General features: G+C 33.5%; 4 protein-coding genes across 4 annotated transcripts in view; 1 reads left to right on the top strand and 3 right to left on the bottom strand.

The window, feature by feature from the left end:
• Positions 1-23,039, top strand: part of LOC125829951 (G-type lectin S-receptor-like serine/threonine-protein kinase At4g27290) — a 320,066-nt gene that overhangs the window by 277,879 nt on the left and 19,148 nt on the right. The gene's annotated exons all lie outside the window — the stretch shown is intronic.
• LOC125829968 (protein PHLOEM PROTEIN 2-LIKE A10) lies at positions 250-1,999 on the bottom strand. The gene has a single exon (XM_049509197.1). It carries the CDS (start codon positions 1,625-1,627, stop codon positions 344-346), a length of 1,284 nt encoding a protein of 427 aa, XP_049365154.1. The 5' UTR covers positions 1,628-1,999; the 3' UTR covers positions 250-343.
• Positions 4,981-11,131, bottom strand: LOC125829967 (uncharacterized). Its single transcript, XM_049509196.1, has 3 exons — positions 10,456-11,131; positions 6,444-6,631; positions 4,981-6,238 (listed from the first exon to the last, which is right to left on the bottom strand). Exons 1-3 carry the CDS (start codon positions 11,051-11,053, stop codon positions 5,702-5,704), a joined length of 1,323 nt encoding a protein of 440 aa, XP_049365153.1. The 5' UTR covers positions 11,054-11,131; the 3' UTR covers positions 4,981-5,701.
• On the bottom strand, positions 18,749-21,138 carry LOC125829966 (U-box domain-containing protein 30-like). The gene has a single exon (XM_049509195.1). The coding sequence runs from the start codon at positions 20,690-20,692 to the stop codon at positions 19,343-19,345; it is 1,350 nt and encodes a 449-aa protein (XP_049365152.1). The 5' UTR covers positions 20,693-21,138; the 3' UTR covers positions 18,749-19,342.

The following is a 23,039-nucleotide window of genomic DNA, read 5'->3' as shown; positions in this document are numbered from 1 at the left end:
CTGAAGCAAAGGAAACGACAAGTAATACTAAAATTGAAGATTAAAATAGCTGGAAAGTAATAATAACAATATTGATGAAAGTAGAAAATTCGAGAGTAACATGAGCATTTATCTCCAATTTTACATTATTTGATCAGATAATGAAGAACAAATACTTCCGATATCAAGTGAACATATGCATCTGGAAGATAAAAGAATCTTCTCTAGAAAATTCAACAACATGAAGGGAAAATGTAGATAAACTGTCCTTTCAATAATAGGTATGACAAATGCATGTACATATTTCCCAGACTACAGAACATATAAGCTTCTAAGATAATAGATCTAAGGAGATCACTAACTTTTAGGCAGGCAATAAAGCTTGAGTACTGCCAAGGATATGTAAAAATAATGCGAGGCATACTGTAAGAATTACATAAGATTTAGCATTGATATGAGTAATGACATCCAGCCCTCTCTCCACAACTTCTTCATGGACGACATTAACACTTCTTTTCAAGTTCTCTGATAGCTTCCAAGTGAAAAACTCCACGATGGATCTAACGGTTTCAAATGTCACCCTGCCAGTCACATCAAGTACAAACCTCCTATTGCTTGGAACTGCCAATGTTGATGACACACTAGTCAGCCATCCATTACTTTGTAGATCAATCGGTTGATTCATATCTTTAATCTTTCTTGGAGGCACTTGCTCAAGTGCCTCCTCACTTGCTTGAGTCAAATATTCACTTTGATCAACTATGGAACAAGCAGAGTTCAAATTCAAATCAGAATCAGATCCCGAAGCTGTCATCACTTGATGAGACGTCTTCACTAGTGTTTCAACAGCCCCATTACAAACAGAAACTAGAAAGTCCTTCACATTAGCTTGATTCTTCGGATTGGTCAACCCAGAAAACAAATCATCATATACGTTTATATGCATTGTTTTATCAAGGTAAACAGCAACAGCAGTGCTCACAAATGTCTGGATACAATCAGCAATCATTAGTTTACATCTATCAGCACAAACCACATCTACCCATCTTGGCACCTCTGATGAATTCGACTTCATTAACGAGACCCCAGATTGGTAATTCCCATTCAACCCCTCATCCGACCCACTGTTCGGATAGAAACCCAAAACCAAGTTCCTAGCAAAACTACCAACAACAACAGAAACAAACCCAGTCCCAACAGTACTCATCATTCTATCCATAACCTTATCAACAATACTTGAACTGCCCACCTCCTCAATCTCCCTCTTACTTTCACCCCCATATCCCCATAAAATCCCAACTGTTAGAGCCTGGGAAACCTTAACCACAGAATTGGTAAATTCTTCAGATCTTGCAATTTTAGATAACTGCCTCAAACTCCTAGGAAGTTCATCAGAATCAGACTGTAAAAACTCCTTTAAATCCTTAGACACAACACTAACAGCTTCAGATGAATCAGAAACCATTTCAGCCATTGACACAAAAGCTCCCAACAGCCTCATAACCCTCTTCCTTCTCTTCACCACAGAAGGCATATGATACACCCTATATGCACCATAACTAGATAAACCAACTAATCCAAGAAGAATTATCCACTTCCTCTTCTTCTGACCAAAGTTCAAACTTTTCTTCAACACATCAAGATCCATCTAAAGATTGAAACTTTATACAATACTAAGCAAACCCCACTAATAAAAACCCAAGAAAACTCCCTAGAGCTCAAATTAAGGAAACCCCACAGTGAAAAATTGAATCTTTAAAGATACCTACAATTGAGAATATTGATATAAACATGAATTTCGAAGATCGGGGAACCTAGGGTTTCGTTTTTTTTCTGACACAATTGAAAAATCAATGGCCAATTGAATATAGCAATGATTTTTCAATTGATTTGCAGAAAAATATTGAAATGGTCGTTAAGGAAACTAACCTGTGACGATTGTAAAAAGAATGGAAATGGGAGAAGTTGAGTGGCTGTTTAGATTGACCAAGCAAAATACTGAGAGGGCTATTTTTGTTTGTTTGTTAATAAGAAATTTAATTCAGTCCAGAAATAATGGGAAAAAAATATGAAGGGAATTGTGTGGAAATTATAATTTTGGTAGGAAAAGGAAAGAGATTTTTGGGAATTTTTTCGAGGAAAATTATGGGAAATTTTTTATCTGTTTTTTTTGGGTTGTGGACTATCCGTAGGAGCAGCGGCTTTTTAACTACCAAGCCGGCAATATTTACACGTGACATCCACGTGACTTTAATGTTCGAATAGAAATAAAAATAAGAATGGTACTCCCTCCGTCCCATTTTATATGTCACCTTTTTACTTTGCACTTGCATTAAGGAATGATGTAACTTTACCCTTCTATCTTTATTTAATGTTTTCTTAAGTCAACTTTATAATAAATGATGAATACATTTTCAAGATTAATTAACTAAATTATCACGGGTATAATAGGCAAAATATGGTAATTAACAAGTAGTGTGGTGCAACTATTTATAGAAAAGAATGACATATAAAATGGGATGGAGGGAGTAATCAATAAGGGTTGTGGTGGAGAGAATAGATATAAGTAGTAATTCATCCTTCATCAGAAGTTGGAGTAAGTTTGAGTTCCTCTAGGTATGAAGTCGTCTTTGTTAGGAGCATTTAATTCTAATATGAGACTTTTCAACGTGAGTCCCAATTTAGTCAGGCTCTAATATGGATACCGAACATTGGATTGGGAAGCTATAAAAAGAAGAAGAAATAAGAATAGCATATACAAGTCTACTTAGAATGAGAATAGGAATATAATATAATAATATAAATACACAATTCAATAATGTTCTCTCCGTCTATCTAAATTTATATGATATTTTCTTTTAAAAAATTATTTAAAGAAATATTTCTTTTGATCGTAATTTTTTTATATTTTTTAAAAACCTTGAATTACAAACTACTATACTTTTTAGATAGTTTTTCAAATGGTGTAAATTGTTTTTAAAAAAATAATATTTTTTTATATCTTTTAAAAACCTTGAATTACAAACTACTATACTTTTTAGATAGTTTTTCAAATGGTGTAAATTGTTTTTAAAAAAATAATATTTTTTTATATCTTTTAAAAACCTTGAATTACAAACTACTATACTTTTTAGATAGTTTTTCACAAGTGTAAGTTTTAAAAAAAATAATGATTGCATGTCAATTAAAATTAAATTATTTCACTTTCGAAATTCCAACTATTCATATTTTTTTTATTGCTTGAATTCTGATTGGTTCTTTTTATCATTGCTTATATCAGCAAATTTTTAGTTAGATGACATAATAGATTTCGGATCTCTCTGTTACTTCTTTTTTTAACAAACATACTAAAAGGAAAAAATATTAAAATAAATTCACACGTGATAAAAAAAATTATTTTTGGGTTGTTAGAAGATTTAAAAAGAACTGGAATCGAAGTCCAAAAAAAGTTATACTTAACAAACGTGTAGACAAATACTATTAATTTGTTGGGTTCTGAAATAAACTATTATTTATATGTATTATCGATCAAATTTTTAGTACAAATGCAAGATTCGGATCACAAGTACTAGGCTTCTGCCAAACTATTAATTACGAGAATTCATTTTTAGTCAATCGGTAACCTCACAAAAAGTTACTACAAGAAATAAATGAAGTCCAACAACCAAAAGTGATGGAGAAATTAGCTATATTTGTACTAGGAAAAAAAAGTACAATATTTTTTTTTACATAAAAATGGAAGTGCATTGAAGAAACTTACCTACTTTCTTTATAAGCTCGAAGTTTTCGAGTCATTAATACGTTAGTTGGAGATTTTTACTTCCACCGTCCATGTATACTTGGGTATCTTTTACTTGACTCACTTCTTACATTTTTGTTTTAATGGTCGTTATATATTATTATACTATAATCTATCGTATTGTATCATTTACAGGAACACAAGTAAGTGATTCTTTATATCTATGCTAACTAGTGTATAAAGTTACTTGGTATATGTCTCTGATGGAAGGTGACAAATATCTCGTGAAATTAGTAGAGTGAAAATTGGCTCGAACACCATCGCTGTCGGGAAAAAGAGGTACAACGTTTGGTTCCCGTAAATTTCGATCCATCCCAATTCGTTTGACGTGTCCAAGTATACTTTGGTTACTTTCTTGAACAAATTCGAACTAGATTTCATATAATGTCAAATCGAGTAGATCCTTTTAGAAATTATACAAAAAATACAACCCCTATAGGATGCAATTTCCTTGTACCAAATAGACAAATGAGTACAATTTCCTAGAAACTTCAATTTATTTTACTTTAATTTAAATTGTCAACTTATTTTAATGTTTACAGTATTTTCTTTAATGTTTACAATTTCCAATCACTGATTTCCTTTGTCATTTTATCTATTACTGATTTATCATAATAATAATAGAGTCTGACTCAACTGTTGAAAGAATTGCTTCCTTCTTGCTTGATAGGAGGGGTGAGAGATGGAGGAGAGAGCTTCTATTCACTAGTACAGACTACAAACTAAAAATGTCTCCAAAAGGTGTTGAATGGTCACCGATTACATGGCTCTCAAACCCAAAGTGAAAATGGCATATATTTTCACTAATTTTGTGTATATATCATATCCTCGTTACGAGACCTATAAACCTGAAATTTTGAAAAAAATTATGAAACAAATACTACTATTAATCTATGCTGTTTTTCCAATGCAGAATCTGTGTAACCACTATTGTATAATACAATTTGTATGCTTGATTCAGTTTAAACTTGCTCTGGTTGACGATTCTTTGCATCACAAGTATAAATCACAGAAGGAATTTTGGATAGTGAGAACTGAGAACATTCAGTATAATGAAATGCAAACAGTGATTCTTACAATAACAAACAACATCACCCCACAAGGGGGGGGGGGGGGGGGGGGTCTAGAGAGGGGTACCCCTACCTTGTGAAGGTAAAAGGAGTTGTTTCCGATAAACCGTGTAATTCTTATGTATTACCAATTTGAAGGAATAATAGATAAAAGCAACAGAGACATGAAAAAGGTTTCATTCTCTTCTCACTCACAGTTACACCCTTATAGTAAGTAAGAAGAGGAGGCCTACAGATGCATGATAACATCACAGATGCATTTCAAGAAGATTGAGGAAAGATGAACATGCCAAATTGGGATATTCTTCAATGTGCAATTGCAAAAATTATTCCTTTCACAGGGGAGAGATGTCACACTTTTCCTTATATGACACCCCACTATATCCGTTGCCTTGTTACAGGGCACGGTCATTCATGTATATGTACAAATACAAACACTGTTTCGAGAATTAGCAACCATGCCCTCCCTAGGTCATGATCCTCAAAACACACAAAAAAATGGAGGAGATGGATAAAATGAATGTTGCTTATTGCCTTGCACCATACTGTGCAAGTAAGCAAGCATCTTGTGATCGAATTTGTGAGGTTCAAGAGATGATGAGAATCTGAGATGACCAACCTTTAACACTGAGACTGACAACTAGTAACAACCACGGGAAGTGGTCATTGCACAATCATGAAGTACTAACTTCTGCAAGCCAGAACAGGTTACGATGCAGCCTAACATGCCTGAACCATGGAGAAATTGAGAGTAAAGCATTTTTTGCTAGGAGCTCCAGATTACTCAGAGGTTGACAAGCGGCTGGGTTCACTCCTAAGTTAAATAAGAATCTCCTGGCAGCTAAAGATAAATTCACGAGACATCAAGTGTTGTGCTATGATTTATTGACACTGATTTGGGTTTTATAGGCATTGTATAATCAGTATCATCTTCAAGATCACTAAACGAAACATCCTCCTCATTCACAATAGTAGAACCCGTGTAACCCTCTAACTCTGAGTTGTCTTTCAGCCAGTCATCCTCATGCTCATCATAATCAAACATTGGTGGTTTAAAAGATGGACCAGCTACCACCTCCTTTTCAATGATTTTGCTTGGAGCATCTTCTTCAATAACTGCCTTGTCAATAAATTGGATCTCTGTATTTTCAATTGAGTGTTTCTCAGTCTCAGTGTCAGAAGTGGTGTGGCAACTTGGAGGTTCAAAAGCAAATGCTCTTGGGAGCACAAAATATCTAGAGTGAGCATCTTCAGATGAGTTGGATTCAAAGTCTCCACGTGGTGAATATGGGCTCTCTTTTGCTTGAAATGTGCCTATGCCAAACCAATCTGACTCTGGTTTTGTTTTCTTTTGCAGCTCTTGCATCCACATAGCCCTTGCCTCTACAAGCTAAAGAAATGACAAAATAAAATTAGTTCTTAGACAGCTCATGTAATCAAAGGTCTTGTATATAGAAGTTGTATCGCTGAAATTGCTTTCAGATAATCCATTATTAGTTCCCTCTGCCCACGAAAAAAGGAAAAATATTCTCATCATGACTGTGTAACACAATTCAATGATGATTCTGTAAGCAGGCAGCACAATATTAACAAACCTGAGATGTAGACAAAATCCCAGCGTCCTGCTTTTTCAGTCTTGAGTAAAGAAGAACAAAATAGACCATCCAAAAGAAGCCTTCACTTAAATGAGCAGGAGAAAGTTCAAATCTGAGAGCAGCTAGTCTCGGCGTTAGACGTTCAACAGCATATGCATGCCTCAGTTGGGCCTCAGAGAGCTCAAAATCTAGAAAAAGGAGTGAGAAACTCAATTAATGTAAATCTTCTCCTTAAGATCCCACCAACATCACCATTAAGTGACAAAATAGTATTATACAATAGATGCCTTAAAAAGTTGTCATTCTTTGCTACATGTTTACCAAGTATTTCCGTTCAAATTGACATGGCACACTAATAATGACATTTCAAAATGTAAATAAAGACATAATATCAGAAATTCCCTCCCTTGTCACATTTTTTTTTGACAATATTGAGTGGATAAGCAGCTTAACATGTTAATTTTGTTTTGTGAATTATATCAGTATTGGAAGAAAGTATCAAGTAACAAGAAGTTACTGAGTTTGATAGAGAAAACTTCATATCAAAGTCTAAAAGTTGAACAGTTAGCTGAATTTGACCTTGTGCAAGTTGTATATACCAATATTAATTATGAAACGGTGTCAAACGCGTCCCAAAATAGGAAGAATGCCATAAAAATTGTGATGGAGGCAGTAACATTTTACACAACATTCACAAAACTGAAAGTACAAATTCATTTAACCATACAAATTTAAACTTTTATGTGATATTTTCTGTCAGATTAAGTTTGTAACTATGAATTTAATATTTTCTTTCAACGGGTACTGAAAAAATGCACATGCCAAAAATGAAGTCAAACTTTATGGTTCTTGAGCTCTCAACTCTATCACATATTATGTGATTTACAAAATAACAGATAAGAATTACCTACGAACAAAAGAAGGTACAAAAACTATCTACGAAAGGCGGTTTATCTTGACTACTTGATCTTTGGAAGTAATCAAAATCTCCATCCAACCAATGGCATGATATGAAACTGCATTGATGTTTTAATTATTTCAAACAACTGCATGATCAACTTAAGGAGTGCCATAAGCTCCTTTCCCAATTTTAGTTTACCTACTTCTATTTTAGTTCGCCTAAGAAGATTGACCTCTTCCCTTAAATGGCAAAGTCTTAACACATTCAATGCGTCATTAAACATGCATTACAGTGTTATATAATGTGAATTTCATATGAGACCTATTTCACATTTCAAATTCTAAAAGTGTCATATTTCTACCGAAACTCAAATAAAAAAATTCATCCAAGTCTTCTTCAATAATTTATTAATCTTCGTGAAAAAGCTGTCAACCAATTGGAGAATACAAGGGAGTAAGTCATCAAGGTCCATCACTTTTCATTAAAAGTGCCCAATCTGCACCGAATACTGCCTTAACTTGGGTCAGCATTCATTTTTATTAACATTGTTTATAGGCTTTTTTTTTTCCACATTCATTTCTAAGTTATCATATCTTCTTTAATTCTTTTTCTCATTTTGACTCTAGAAGATATCATTATTTGTTTATAACAGTTCACTATTTTTTTTGTTTGATGTTCGGTCCAACTTATTTGCACCTCGACAATTCCACCAACTACCTGCTAACTCGCACCAGCATACTTACCAAGTAACTCTTCCCTCGAAAGCTAGACATATGAGAAAAAATCAACTAGTGTGTTTTTGTCTCTGTCGGGATTTGAAACCTAAAGTCCAAGATTTGAATCCTCTTCATTGACCACTAGGCCACACCCATGTCCCATGTGTGCCCAAAGAAGTTCTTTTAATGGACAGTACTGGCCAAAAAAGTACAAGAAAGTATTATGCGAACAGAAGCAACCCCACCCTCTCTCTGAGAAAATTATAACAACATTCCTCTCTTGATAGTAAAAGTCAGAGCAAACACTCAGATTTTTTGTTTTGCCCGCCTTGTTCACTGTAAGCAGTAAGCATCCTATTCTTTTTTTTTTGATAAGGTGTAAGCATTCTATTCTTTTTCACTCCCTTTCTAGAAAATTGCTGCTGGAGGTTTGTTGCAAGAATTGGATTTCTATTACGTTGCTCCATGTAAATTCAGTGTGCACTTGTATTGATTGTAGTGATTGCTCTTCTAGATAGAAACTTGTTTATGTAAGTTGCCAGTGGAATACGGATAAGAAAGTCAATTCTATAAATGTAAATATATTGCTCAAAACTATTATCAGGTATTGAGAGATATGATCACTTCCTGTTATGCTATGCGAGGTATCTCTGCTGCTGAATTTTGCATTATATTCAAACTACACACTTCATGCTTTCCTCGAGAAGATCATCCCGAGGAATCCTGTTACTCCTCTATGCTAGGAGCTTTTGATTCATGTCTCCCTAGTCCCTACTTTCTTTGCTTACTTGTAGGTGAAGGACAGACATTCTTTGCTTACTTGTAGGAGTAGCACAGATATAACTTCAACAGTTCAAAGTATTCTTATGAAATCTAGTCCAGGAAGGAGGAGGAGGACTTCTCCCACTTTAGTTCTCTCTCTCTTTCTCTTGGTTTTCTTTTTAATCTTTTTTTTATGACAAGGGAACCCGCAGCCTCTACCCTTTGGGTGCGCATAGGGTAAAACCCCTGCTCCTATGCAATAGCTCGCAAACCACACAGGAGAGGTAACCCACACCAGGCAAGCCTGGTGTGACGAGCTCAACCCAAAAGGCAAACTCCTTGCTTTTGCTGGCAATGGGTTTCGAACTTGAGACTTCAAACATGAAAGTCCCAAGCCCAAACCACTGGGCCACCCATAACTATTTTTTTTGTGTTTTGGGTGGGTGACTGGGTGTAAGGACTGCCATGGTAGTTTCCTCCAGTTTATTAGAGAAAGAGAATTGAATGATTTCATTTAATTACCATATACTATCAAGCATAAAGTGTTTAACATCAGCAAAAGAACTTGATTAACTCATAGACACATGTATAGTTCAGGTCCTTACAAGACGAGAAAATCTTTGAGCTAAGCTTCCGTAAGGGCCAACGCAGAATACCCACAACAAAACAAGAACTATGCACATAGATACAAGTTCGGCATAACATGAGTCGTACGGTTAGTTATAAATTCAATAACTTTAATAGCTAAAAGTTTTCGGTTCTGTTAAAACTGACTCCAGTAACTTTACTCGAACAAAAACAAAATTCAGGCTTTACTTAAACTCCGACAAGTTCTCAAATAACACACTTCCTCTGGCACAACCAACTATCAGTTGACTCCTATTCCCACATCTTAGGACTGACCAGGCACATTATTGGATGTCGTAGAGATATTTGATAAGTCCCAATTAGATCCCCAAGGCCCAGCTCGAGTGGCATAAGGTGGAGGATTTGTGGCTTAGGTCGCAGGTTCAAGCCCCACACCACGCAAAGCGAAGCCTAGTATTTAAGTGGAGAAGGGTAGAGGAGCGGGCCCATTATCCACTGAGTTTAGAAGGCTGTGATTGGTCCAAAGGGCGGGTCACAAACGGTTTTCTCGGTTATCAAAAAAAAAAAAAGTTTCAATTAGACCAAAGCAATAACTTTCGCTAACAGCAATAAACCAGATGATACACTTATCAAGCATGTATAGAAGATCAAGTTTACTAATTCACATAATTTCCATACTACAAAAGAAAAAGTCCTCTATATTCGATACTACTTGCCTATATTCTCAATCAGTAACACTACTAGACTATGCTTAGCCCTAAATTCTCTTTCACGGCTTAAAAATTAGCCAAAGGATAACCCTCCCTAATCAATAAAGTGTAACATAAGCTCATCGGAACTTCTCCAATAAGGACTCTAACTAACCTAGCAACTTCCAGAGTGTCCTATAATACCACTACTGAAGTAGACACAACTCACATCCTAATCAAATTTCATACAGTGTATCTACCATCTGTTTTGTAAGAACTAAACAATTAATTAACATTTCAGCCAAAACCAAAAAATGTCATAAATGACTAGCAGAACTCAAGGAAGATATACAAACCATCAAATTCGTCTTCATCAGCTAACGGAAAATCCAACCAAGTCTCCGGATGATGAGCTATATTGGTAGCAAAAGCTAACACTTCCTCTGTCACTCCAACAGCATCACTTTCACCCTCCTCCACTTCATCCGAATTCTCCAAATAACCATCTCCATCCCCAATAAATTCCTCCTCGGATCCATCACTCAATCCGGAATTCTCAATCCGGTCCCCATCCAAACCAAACAGATCCGATTTCCCCGGCGGTAATGGCGGAGGTGGTGGAGCTAGAAATGAAGCCACTCCCCATAATTGACGCGTTAGGGTTTCCTTCAGTTCAGACAAATCCTCCTTCACGCCGCGATTCTGATTATCCTCATCATCAACATCGGAACCGGAACGGTTATCGTTATCGTTATTAGATCGTTCTTCTAAATCGATTTCTTCGTAGGTGGATGTATCTTCGTCAACGGCGTGAGAAGCAGTTGATGAGTTGGCAACACGTGTTACGACATCGTTTTGGGAGTTGCGATTGAATTCTACTCCGTCTACGTTATCGTTATCTTCATCGTCGTCGAGACGGAGAGTGTTGGCTATGGAACGAGCAAGCCATGACATGGCTAAGCTTTAAGCTACCGTATATGATTGGATCGAGGAAGAACAAGGAAAGAGAGTTGTTTGAATTTTGAAAAAAAATAAAATTGCAGTAGGTGATGATGATGATTGATGGTTGTTTTTCTTTTTAGTTTGGTACTCCCTCCGTCCCTTTTTAGTTGTCCACTTTAGAAATGACACACAGATTAAGGCAACAATGATTAGCACAGTGAAGTTACAATTTTACCCTTATGACAACTTTTCACTTCAAAATTACAACCGCTTATTTGAATTAAAGTGAAATAAATTGGAGGGAAACAACATACACTTTTACAATTTTCAAGAAGTGTAAATAAGGGTATAATAGGAAAAAATTTGTTGTCCTTTCTTGATTTGTCAAAATGGACAACTAAAAAAGGAAATATGGACAAGTAAATAGGGACGGAGGGAGTATTGTTGTGACGTGGATTTGGGGGCCGCATCTAATCATATTAGTAAGCTCTGCATATATTTTTTTTTTTTTTAATCGGCTTAGGAAATTTCATGTCAATCTGAATTAGTTAAAATTCAATACGGCGGATACTGACAATCTGACATATATTAGAGTAAATTCAATTTCATACCCGAGAGAGAGGCTAACTTATTTAGGGATGTGCAAAAATTGAATCAATCAATAAAATTAAATTTAAATAAAAAAAGTTATTATTGATTTATTGGTATTGGTTATTGAGTTAATGAATTTTTGACAATTTTGTATAATTTATTTTATTGGGTTATTGGTTTGATATGCAATTTTATGATTTTGATTAATGGTTAAATTAATAATTCAATAAGATTATATTTAAATTATTATTGTACTTCTAGTTATATAACAATGACTTTAATACTTTTCTAATCTTATTTCCTAAAGTTTAGTATTACGTTTGTTCATTAGGCAACACAAACTAGGCAACTACCTCTCCATTGCAATACTTTATCTCTTCTTGATACAAATTAGTATTATCTTTTATCTTCTCAAATTTAGATTTGATTGTGACAAAAACTTACAATTAATGTTATTTTTCCAATTTATTGCATGAGTTTTTAGAACGAATTCGAATAATTTCATCTTAAATCAAAGTGATTAATGTAGAAATTTGTAATGCAATTTTATTTTTGCAATTACAATTTTATTTTTGCATTTTATTATCGATCAAATTAAATTAAACAATTAATAATCAAAAATTGATTAATCATAGATAATAAATATCTCCTAACAAGGATTTCAAAAATAAAGAAAATTTGTAATATGGTGGCGTTGATTTAATTCTTTTTTGAGTTATTGGGGAAGACTTAGAAATAGCACGAGTTGCGCCTTACATCAGCAAAGGGTAAATCCCATTCATCGATTTATGAGTTGCGTTTGAGACATGCAATTTCGCGTATTAAGTTTCATATCTGAATTATTGAAAGTATGAGTTTTCTATCTAAATTATTATCAAATGGTTAGCGAAATATAAGTAAACGTTAAACAAATCAAATATTTGTCTAGAAATACTTCTAGGCATATTTGTTCATAAAACTTTTGTTCATCTAGCATATATAACAGTTTCTATTTGTCGACACATTATTTTTGTCAATATATTTTAGTTGACTTCTTTAAAAATCTTATACTCTCCCTTTCAAGTCGAGGATAGATGCCACGATAGAGATGAGACACGGCTATGGAGAAGATGATAGTGGATGTTACTGTTGGAATGAATTAATTTAATAATTTTAACATTTAACCTAAAAAATTTAACAGTTAAAAATAAATATTTACTTTTACTCCAACTACACCATAAAATAAATATTTAATTTTGAAATAATTAACAAATAAAAATGAACACACGAATAACAAATACTAATACTCAATTAATAATTGGGAAACTTTCACTTATAGCTATCATAATTAAATTAATTATTCTCCTTAGCTAAAGTTTCCATAATTACTAACCGTAGCTATATTTACAAGTTGCTATTGCGGTGATCGGCATTCGGCTGTATAATTCTCTTTTTTTCGAAGTTTTATACAAAATTGAATTCAAATTTTTTGAAAGCTAATGGCGGCAATCTTGGCTAGGAAAAGGTATAAAATCACTTAATTCACTATTAGCTCGTTAGACTTTCCTACAAAGTTATATCTTATTCGTACAATCCAATTGATTTCATCTTTGTACATCCGATTCAATCTCGGCGACAACTTAGTTTTCTCGGTTAGAAACATATATTTGATTTGCATTGATTTGTGTTTTTGATTTGCATTCATGTAGATGAGGAACTTGAAAAAGCAGAGCAATAGAACTGATTTGTATATGTAATTGTATAAATTCTCCATTAATAATTAGAGTTTCATTCTAACAGTTGTTTGCAATTGTATTCTAATAGATCGAGAATTAACTAATTTTTATCCCTGATTGTATAATTACTCGATTGATAATTGGAGTGTTGGTTGAAGAAATTGTTTTCAATTGTATTTGAATTGATCGAGAGAGATGACTTGATATATGCAATTTGAGTACATAAATGTATAAAAGTAGAATTCAATTGTATAATCTACTATAGTTTATGTCAAATAGTATACGCCCGTAATTGTATAAATATATTCATCAATGATTGTTTATAGACTTGTATGTTTTGTATATGTATAATTTTACGTTATTTGTAGAATCGTATGAGTTAGTGTCTGTATGTGTATAATTAGACTTGATGGGGTTAGTGTATGTATGTGTATAATTAGACTTGATGGGATTAGTGTTTGTATGTGTATAATTGATTGTTGGGTGTAAATAATTATGTGGAAAAATTATTTGTATAAGTTAACTAATCACTTTTGTAGTTGTATAATTGACATAAATTTGATTTGTGGACTTGTATAATTTGATTGTTAACTTGTATATTTTGTATATGTATAATTTTACATTATTTATTTTGTGGAAGAGTTGTTTGTTGAATGTGTGTTTGTATATTTTTGAATTCGTGTTTGTATATGTATACATGAGTTATTTTTTGTCTATATAGGAATGTCTTCCATCTGTATTTTGGTAATACATTCTAAAAAATGGGATGATGCAAATTGTTACATTGACTACGTTATCGAGGGGATAGTTTTTAGAGAAAATGTGTCTACAAATATATGAATTTATACAAACAACAAACCTTAAGAGTAGATGTGAAAACAAAAAAATATACAACAGTAAATCCAAGTTTGAATGGTTTATACAAATAATATTATACAATTTGAATAACAATTATACAATATATTATTATACAACTATGGGTACAGATTTGACCCAAACCAAACCCAAATACAAAGAAATATAGTAAAATGTAATTTATTTGAAAAACTAAAATGAGATTTCCTTTTACCTCATAAATATACAATTAAATTCGTATATACAAACTGAATTTGTATGAAAATATACAATATAGTGTAGATCCAAACTTCAAAAGTTTATACAAATAATTTTATACAAATTATGTTTCACCATCTTCATCTTTAGATATACAAATCTGAAAATCTGAAAAATCAAAAAAAATCCAGTGATATATAAATACAAATCGGAAAATGATGAAATCACAGAAAAAATAAAATGTAAAGAGAATTTAACTATAAAACAATTACCTATAAATCAGGAATCACGATTGAGAAGGAATGACAAAAAATTTCAAAATTTGAAATCAATTTTGATTGAGAGAATAAAGGAGAAAATAAGGTAAAGTGATTGAAGAGAGAGAATAGAACCATTTATATATAAGGAAAAGAATGCTATACACAGTTATACAAATAAGGAGAATTGAAAAACGTAATTACAGAAATTAAATGGCTGCGAATGATAATATAAACAAACATTAGCTATGATAGATAATTAAGTAGTATAAGTTTGCTTAGCTACGTAATTTTCCCTTAATAATTCACTGTCTGAGGAGTATAACATTATTTTGCCTTATACGTTAAAAAACACATCCAGACAAGTACCGTAATCGAAGTTAGATCTGTAATAATCACTAAATTAATTTATCCTAATTGCTATCCCACAATGTGTAAACATTTTTAAAAAAAAAACTGGATTTCTGTAACATTATTATAAAATGTAATAAATTTAATTTTATTAAAATAAATGAAAATAAAATTTAGTCCCTAAGCACACGTGACACCAGAGATATTTTGAATCCTCATTGGATCGTGTGCCTGATTAAATTAATTAATCCAAGTGAAAGCCAAGTTAAAAAAAATGCTACCAATTTATCATTAGCTTAAAGGTCTCGATTCAAGTCCTAATTATGAAAAAAATCATGTTGGGAGCATTACTCTCGAATGGGTTATACAGGGCACAATTTAAATTTTATCGAGGCTCCAATGCAGATTTCGAATGAACACCGAATGGTGGGAAACCAAATAAAAAAATAATGCCAAAATTTAAATATAGTGTGCATTAAAAGAGCATCTAGATTCCAAACTCCTTTATTGCAGTATGAAATTTTTTGGCTCCACTTGCAATAATTCAACTTCAACTTGTAAAAGAAATTAAAGAAATGTCTATTGAATTCAAATTGTTAGATTTGTTAGGCTATGACCAAAACAGTGGTTCTCTTTGAAAAACTTTATAGTATATTAATTGTTCAAATTTGTACAGAGCAAAAAATGAGTTATGTTGATTGTGACTTTACTATATGCATTTAGGCATGAAATATTGTTAGATGAAAATACATTTAATGTATAAACATGTAACCCCACTGGCATTCTTATATGGAAAAAAAATGGTGGTCCTTATAGATTATGAAATGTGAATTTATATGAGATTTGATTTTCTAATTTACTTCAAATGTTATCTTAGTTATATAGTTGTAACTTTTTACACAAGGAAATCAGTGAAAGTAATAATTATAGGATATGTAAGTGAAATACAAACCTATTTATTGCGTCATTTTCTTTTATTCAAGTCATAAATGAGCACAAGAGATTTATTTTCGTGTTTTGTTCTTCGAAAAGTGAAAAATAATTAGTTTCCTCATTCTTTATGTTAATCCGGACCGAAAGCACGACACAAATGACGAGCACGTAAGCATAGGTTTTCTGTCTTTCCTTTCCCTTCCTAGACAGTGATTGGAAATCTGAGTTTGTAAAAGGGAAAGAGATAGATGTGGTGGAGACACAAGCAGGGACGGCTCAACGTAATCGAAGGCCTAAAGCGAAATTTCAATTGAAGGCCTAAAATCTAAACAAATTTCAGATGTGTTTATTTTAAATTTATCTTTCTTACACTTTTCAAATGCAAATTATTACTTAGAATTTTTTTATAAATGATTTCTTCGATTTATTTTTTCAATTATTAGTTTCAGATATGATTTTATCAATTCAACATTGAAATTTTTTTATTTCACTAAGACAATCATTATATGAATTAAACATAATATAAGTAATAAGTTGACAAATTTTAAATAAAGATAAGAGTTAGAACAAAATGGGGTCAAAGAAAATAAAGTAACATAAATTTTTTAAATACTTTTTATTATAAATAATCATTTTTTATAATAAAAATAATTAACACATACTTTATTCTTGGTAAAATTTGAGGCCTCCTAAAATTGGGGGCCGAAGGCATATGCCTTAATTATCAAAGCATAGAGCCAGCACTGGACACAAGTCGAGGTGATGAATCACTATCACTCTAATCATTCATATTATGTTCAGCCGAGGACAATCTTTCTAATATACATGTAATGATTTCCTTCTCTTTGTTGATTTTTGTCAATGAAATTTTTTGATGAGCATATTGAACTATTCATGTGACTGAAACCCTCACAGTACAAACACAACGACGCAATTAACAGAGGCACACTCTACTATTGAAGGAATAATCCATCGTGTGAACCTCCTACTAGGTAGGGGGTGGGGGAGGGGGGGGGGGGGGGACTAAGCCAAAAGCAAGAGAAACAATGTGGTTAAAGTATGACCTAGCTATCAATGAATCGAGGAAAAATCACGAGAAATTAGGGTTCAAATCTTAACAAAAATTGAAATATATTTGGTGATTTCCCATTAAAATCTTGATAGATAGATAGAGTTACCTAATACATATATTATTGAGAGTTAGTAAGTACTAGATACATTAATCGAGGAACACGTAAGCTAATTTAAAAGTAGCTCCACCAAGCAAACAATGTTCTTTGGCCTTTAGAAAAAGTCCCCAATTGAGAGCTCTTTCCAGCTTTGAAGATGTTGTATAAAACTTGCAATGCCAAAAAGAAAAAGGGCTTAAAATGGGGTTCACCTCCAAGGTCACAGGCAGCAAGTAATATGCTTTTCTCAGCAAAATTTGCTTACTTTTAAGTCCCCTTAGATCTCAGTCAAAGTTGCTATTTTGCAATGCCAACAAAGACTACTAACTTGTCTCCTCTTCTTTTAAGGTAAGTTATTTGTCCGTGCACTTTTCAACTTCCCTCTTCACCTTCACTTTTTTTAATCTACTTTCCTTTTCTTGGTCCAAGATATGAGTACGTGGGGTGGTGTCTTTATACCCCCACCCTCCTCAATACCCTAGAATACACTTCTCCAAGTCCAATGAGTATAAAATACCTCATCAGCACGTGTTTCCAAATCTTGAAACTCATTATTTTGACCATTTGAACAAGTTTTGTTAACTACAAGAATGACACTTCTAGTAATCTGTGTATTCACGCACACCTCGATTAGTTTCACCGGATATGACAATTTTGTGTTCTGATAAGCTTGTGCACACCTTGACTACAACAACAAACTCAGTATAATCTCACAAGTGGAGTTTGATGTCTAGATAGACCGTAGACGCTCACCTTGGTTGAATTCTTGATATCTCCCACTAGATGTTGTTGACTACTAGGCCACAAACGCTCACCTTGATTGAATTCTTGATATCTCCCACTAGACGTTGTTGACTACTAAGCCACAACCTGGGTGTCTCTTTGAGTTGTTTTGTGTAAGACATTTCACCTACCCCTTTTCTTACCAATTGTGACTGCATGCTTAAGCAAGGGACCAAGAGCTAAAGGGGAAAGCTTTGAAACTTGGGGTTTTTATTACATCTTTGGAATCTGTTCTGTTTTGTACTGTTCATCCCTCATCTTCTTTTGGAGTTTTTTCACTTAGTTTGATATGTGCATTATGAGAACCATGATAGTGACTCAATGGAAGTGCTATTTTTCTTGTTTAGTGCTATTATTACCAGGACTTTAATGGAACATGAAAGTTTCAGTTCAGTTGAAGTCCTCTTTCTACTTTTTCCTTCTCTTTCCATTCTACCGCACAAACAAGCTAGAAAAAAGAGAGACGTATACTGACAGAATTTCCAATCAGCAACAGCTCTTTCCAACAAAGATCTCTATTGTAAACAGAAGTGCCACTATCCTCAAAGAACAATTTTTAACATTCACAACTGCGCATTAGTCCTATGTTGCTCGGACTCTACAAAAATGATGACATACCCGTGCTCTTTTGAAGGATCCAACACACACCGAGTCCAAACAACATAGCTCATTACATCTACAGAAGAAAACTTATATCCAAATTCTGAATAGAACAGAACACCAAAAATAACTTGAAAGTTCACAAAAGTATAAGGGTGAATCATCACTTGAGACAAGTAAGGTATTGAAAAGAAGCAAAAGCAGATTAAACATAAGAAGTAAAGCTAAGACAACAATTGAGAAGGGAAAATTGAATCCATTGTGAATGCTGATTTCATATTGGAAATGTTGCTTTTTTTACAAATGACAATCTCCGCAATGAAAAAAAGAACTCCCGAGTGAAACCTTCCGATCGAGCAAAGAAGTGAAAGTCACTAAGGACTTTCTAAAAATAATAGGGGAAAATTTGGGAATTGGGATAAGCTCGGAGAATCCCAAAAGGAATGTGTACAATTACAATTTCAAACACTAGCTTTGCTGGACATTCTTCCCCGTTTTACATAGTGAATATGATCTATAGCATTCAATTGTAGCAATAAGGCAATCAAATCACCGGTCTAAGTGACTACAAAGATTTGAAGAATCAATTTGAAACCACGGTGTGGCATACGTTATTGGAAAACCTCAGCGGAAAGATCAAATGGAAGGCACCGAACCATAGTCTGATATAAGCATTTTATCTATAATCCACATTATGAAGCCTTTTTCATGAGAGCTAAAGCTCTTTAATATGTACAAGTAGGTACCTCCTTGTCCAATTATACAGATTCCGCGAGCTGTTGAGCGCACCTTGCCCTTGCGGGTATAGAACGGACTTTAGTTGAACCGTATGAACAACACCATGTCACCTCATTGCATCGTCTTGGTAAGCTTACACTTGGAAATGAAGATGGTCTCTGAGTAATTTAGACTGCATAGTTTCAGGAGCTCAGCAGACCGTTGCTTCAACACAGGGTTGCATCCACTTTGAATAACAAGCAACAACTTGGCTGCTAGACCTGCCTCGACAGCCACAGATGAGCATTTTTCTGGGGCAAGTTTGCACACTGCCCATAAAATTGACAACGCGAATTGAGTGCAGCTCTCTGATACCTTCATGAGCAATTTAACCACATTCGGAATGGTGCTACGGCAATCCATCAATGCCAATGCTCCCTCTGGAAGGGTAGACAAGGCTTCAAGGATAACCAAGGCTAATTCTAAGCATTCAGCATTCAAGTTGGGCAATACTTCCACCAATTGGGGGATTGCCCCAATACCAACAATTGAGTTCCTCAATGATTCGTGCGATGAAATCAGCTTGAGCAATCTCAAACCAGATAACACCCCATTAGGGTGTCTCTTATCTTTGATTATTCTCAATAATCCTACAAAAAGACTCAAGCTTGACAAAACTTCATACTCTGAATCCTTCCCTTCCATCAACAATTCGAGCAATTTCGTACAATTTATCTTGGTATCAATGGATCCTTCATTCAAGGTATCCACCATCAGGGAAATCTTATTGGGTTGCATCAAATTAGCCTTCCCATCTGAATTCAGATCCAAGTGTACCAAAATACCAATTGCCTCAGAAGCAACAACATGTTTGGTGAAAGGACCTAACAGTGAAGTAATCAAACTAACACCACTGTTATCTGTCACTGTTTTCTTGGCTGAGTCATGGGCAGTGACAACTTGTCTTAGCTCCTTCAAAGCTTGAACTCTAGCCTCACCTTTAACCTTCTTCAAGGTTTCCAAAATCTCCAAAACCCTTCCTTGAACATCCTCTGACCTCTTTTTCATAGCCAAGTACTTTTGAGAAAACCAACTGTAAATCAGCTGATGAAGAGTACTATTAGGAGTGATTGAATCATCCCACAGCTCTTGCATTGTTGTGGGACAAGTAAAATGCCCCAAAGAGAACCATTTGAGGATATTAGACCTCTCATATGTTTGCCCTGTACAAAGGGTTACTGGATCTTGCATGGGTTCCAAAGAAATTGGACAAATGAAAACTGAAGGAACTTCAATTGAATCAAGCTCCTCCATCATTTTCCTCAGACTCAACTTCTTCTCTATAGCACCACCATGAACCACCACCCCACCACCACCACCCAAAATCCCATCTTTAACAGCAGTTTCCAGATCCAACACCTGCCCACCACCCCCAACATCAAATTCTTCCACCCTCCCCCTAGATGGCACATACATAGGCATTTTCACTGACCCTTTTAGTCAAATGTTAAAAAAACTAACAAAGAATATCTTCCCCTTTAGAACAAGAAGGGGTCTGCTTCAGCCTTCAAAGCAGCAAGAACATCACATTTAGAGGGCAAAAATGAAGCGTGTGGATGAAAAAAGAGAAAAGAAAAAGAACAGTCTTTGCACTCTTTTGTCTTCTCTCTTTTGCTCATTGACAATTATAACCAAGATTTGACAGGAGGGGACATCTTTTTCTTTTATCTGAACTCTTTTTCTCTGGTCAAAAGAGCCATAGTGCTCATTTTCACCATCATTATCATCATCAAAGACTATAGTTACAGGATCTTTTCACCAATATCCCCTTCTCTAATACCAAAGCTATACTCTCTCCACTTTTCTCACTTCTCCTTCAACCTCCAAAAGATTGAAATCATTCCAATCCACAAATCAAGAAAAAAGTAATCAAATGCAAGAAAGAAGAAAAGCCCCACTTAATAAAGAAACTCCAAGATATAAACTTTGAAACCCACAACAAGTTTTAGATCAAGAAAAGAGAGAAATAAGTTAAAGAGAAACCTTACCCAGAAATGAGAGAGAATAAAAGGGGAAAAAGGGAAGAACAGCTACCTCTTTGAGTGTGAGCCCCCTACCCCCTCCCACGCCCCGATGGATATGGGGCAAGTTATACCTGGAAACCCTACAAAAATTATTTTTTAAAACTAATCTATTTACTCTGATTCGTTATACTCGAGTCGAAGATCTTTTAGAAAAATCTCCATCTTCACCTAATCACTGAATATGTTAAAAGGTCTATGTATACTTACTCATACATTCACTTATGAACTTTCACTGAATATTGAGTATTATGTTAAAGTCTACGGATACTCTATCAATTACTTATGAGATTTTGGTGGATATTGAATGTGTTTGTTGTTGTATTAAGAATATATTTTAGTTTTATTAAATTATTTTCAAAAGTTTTCAGCATATTTGACATCATGTTATTATTACTATCATTAATTGAACCACTAGACTTTCAACAATTCAATTGTGATTTATTGTCTTACAATCAATATTTTCTTCTACAATTTGTGAAATATAGAAAATATTTTAGGTAATTTTGGAAAATTACCGGGGATAGGCGGTTAATTTGACCAGAGAAGCTCGTGGACCACACGTGGTATTGTGGTCCAAAGTCCAATGCCACCGAGATATCCGGTTTTTTAAAATTCTTTTTTTTTAGGAAAAAATTGAAATATTATTATGACTATTACAACTTCACTTGAAATTATTTGTCGTGTATCTCTTTAACTATTCGTTATTCTTATTCTTTATCTCTATTTATGTATGTTAACTACAATTACTATTACGAGTAAAATAATTTACTTTTATAAATCATAATGTATAATTTGAAATGAAGGCATTAAAAAAAAGTGAGAGTTATTTGCTTTTTGGAGAGTAGGAAAGAACTCTAGGTATCACTAACGGATGTGGTGCAGCCAATATGATGGTTCCTTCTTTAATAAAATTTTTGGATTTAAGCTTTAGACATTAAAAAAATTCTCGATAAAAAATATTTACTTCTGAATGAGGTCTTATATCACACGAATTCAAAATAATCAAATACTAATACAAATATAAAACATTAAAAAAAACTTTAGGTTAGAGAGTCACGGATGAATATTGGGTAATTATAAAAGAGACGTAAAGACGGGTCAGATGGTCAAACTGTAACGTGCGGCGTAGTCTTGGGGACATAAAATACTTATGATTCTTTTCTAATTTTCATACTTTATAGTAGTAAAATAATTTCAAAGTTCGAGTTTATATATATCCATTTAAATATTTTGTGAGTAATTGTTATTTTTCATAATAATATTTACTAAAACAATCAAATTTTCCAGAAAAAATTATTTCATGTTATATCATATAATCTTTATAGCGGTCATAAATTATCTAATAAAATTGTTATAGAAAAAAATGATTATACTTTTAGTGTAAATCGAAGAGTATCATAAATATAGTTTTGTAATCATTTATTATAACAGATAAAAGTAATTTAACTATGGTGCCAATGAATATAATTTAAACTCCCTCTTTTACATTTTAGTCTTAAAGCAAAAAAAAAGAAAAAAAAGGTTTAGACCAAAAGAATAAATACACACTCCAATATTGACTTAAAAATGATGTCATTAATTCTAAAGAAGATAAGAGTGTTTACCATACTTTTATTAAAGATATAAAGTAAAAGCATCAAACATTTCATTCGTGTGGATAAAAATATATGATTTTGTCATTATTTTCTTGTTTTAAACTATATAATTTTTATTAAAAAAATTCTTACATTTTGTGTCAAGTAATA

This window comes from Solanum verrucosum, unplaced genomic scaffold, assembly GCF_900185275.1.
Source record: "Solanum verrucosum unplaced genomic scaffold, falcon-dt-bn FXZP01000282.1, whole genome shotgun sequence".
NCBI classification, from domain to species: domain Eukaryota; kingdom Viridiplantae; phylum Streptophyta; class Magnoliopsida; order Solanales; family Solanaceae; genus Solanum; species Solanum verrucosum.
Note: the sequence above shows the minus strand (reverse complement) of the source record. Positions and strands in the feature narration are given on the sequence as shown.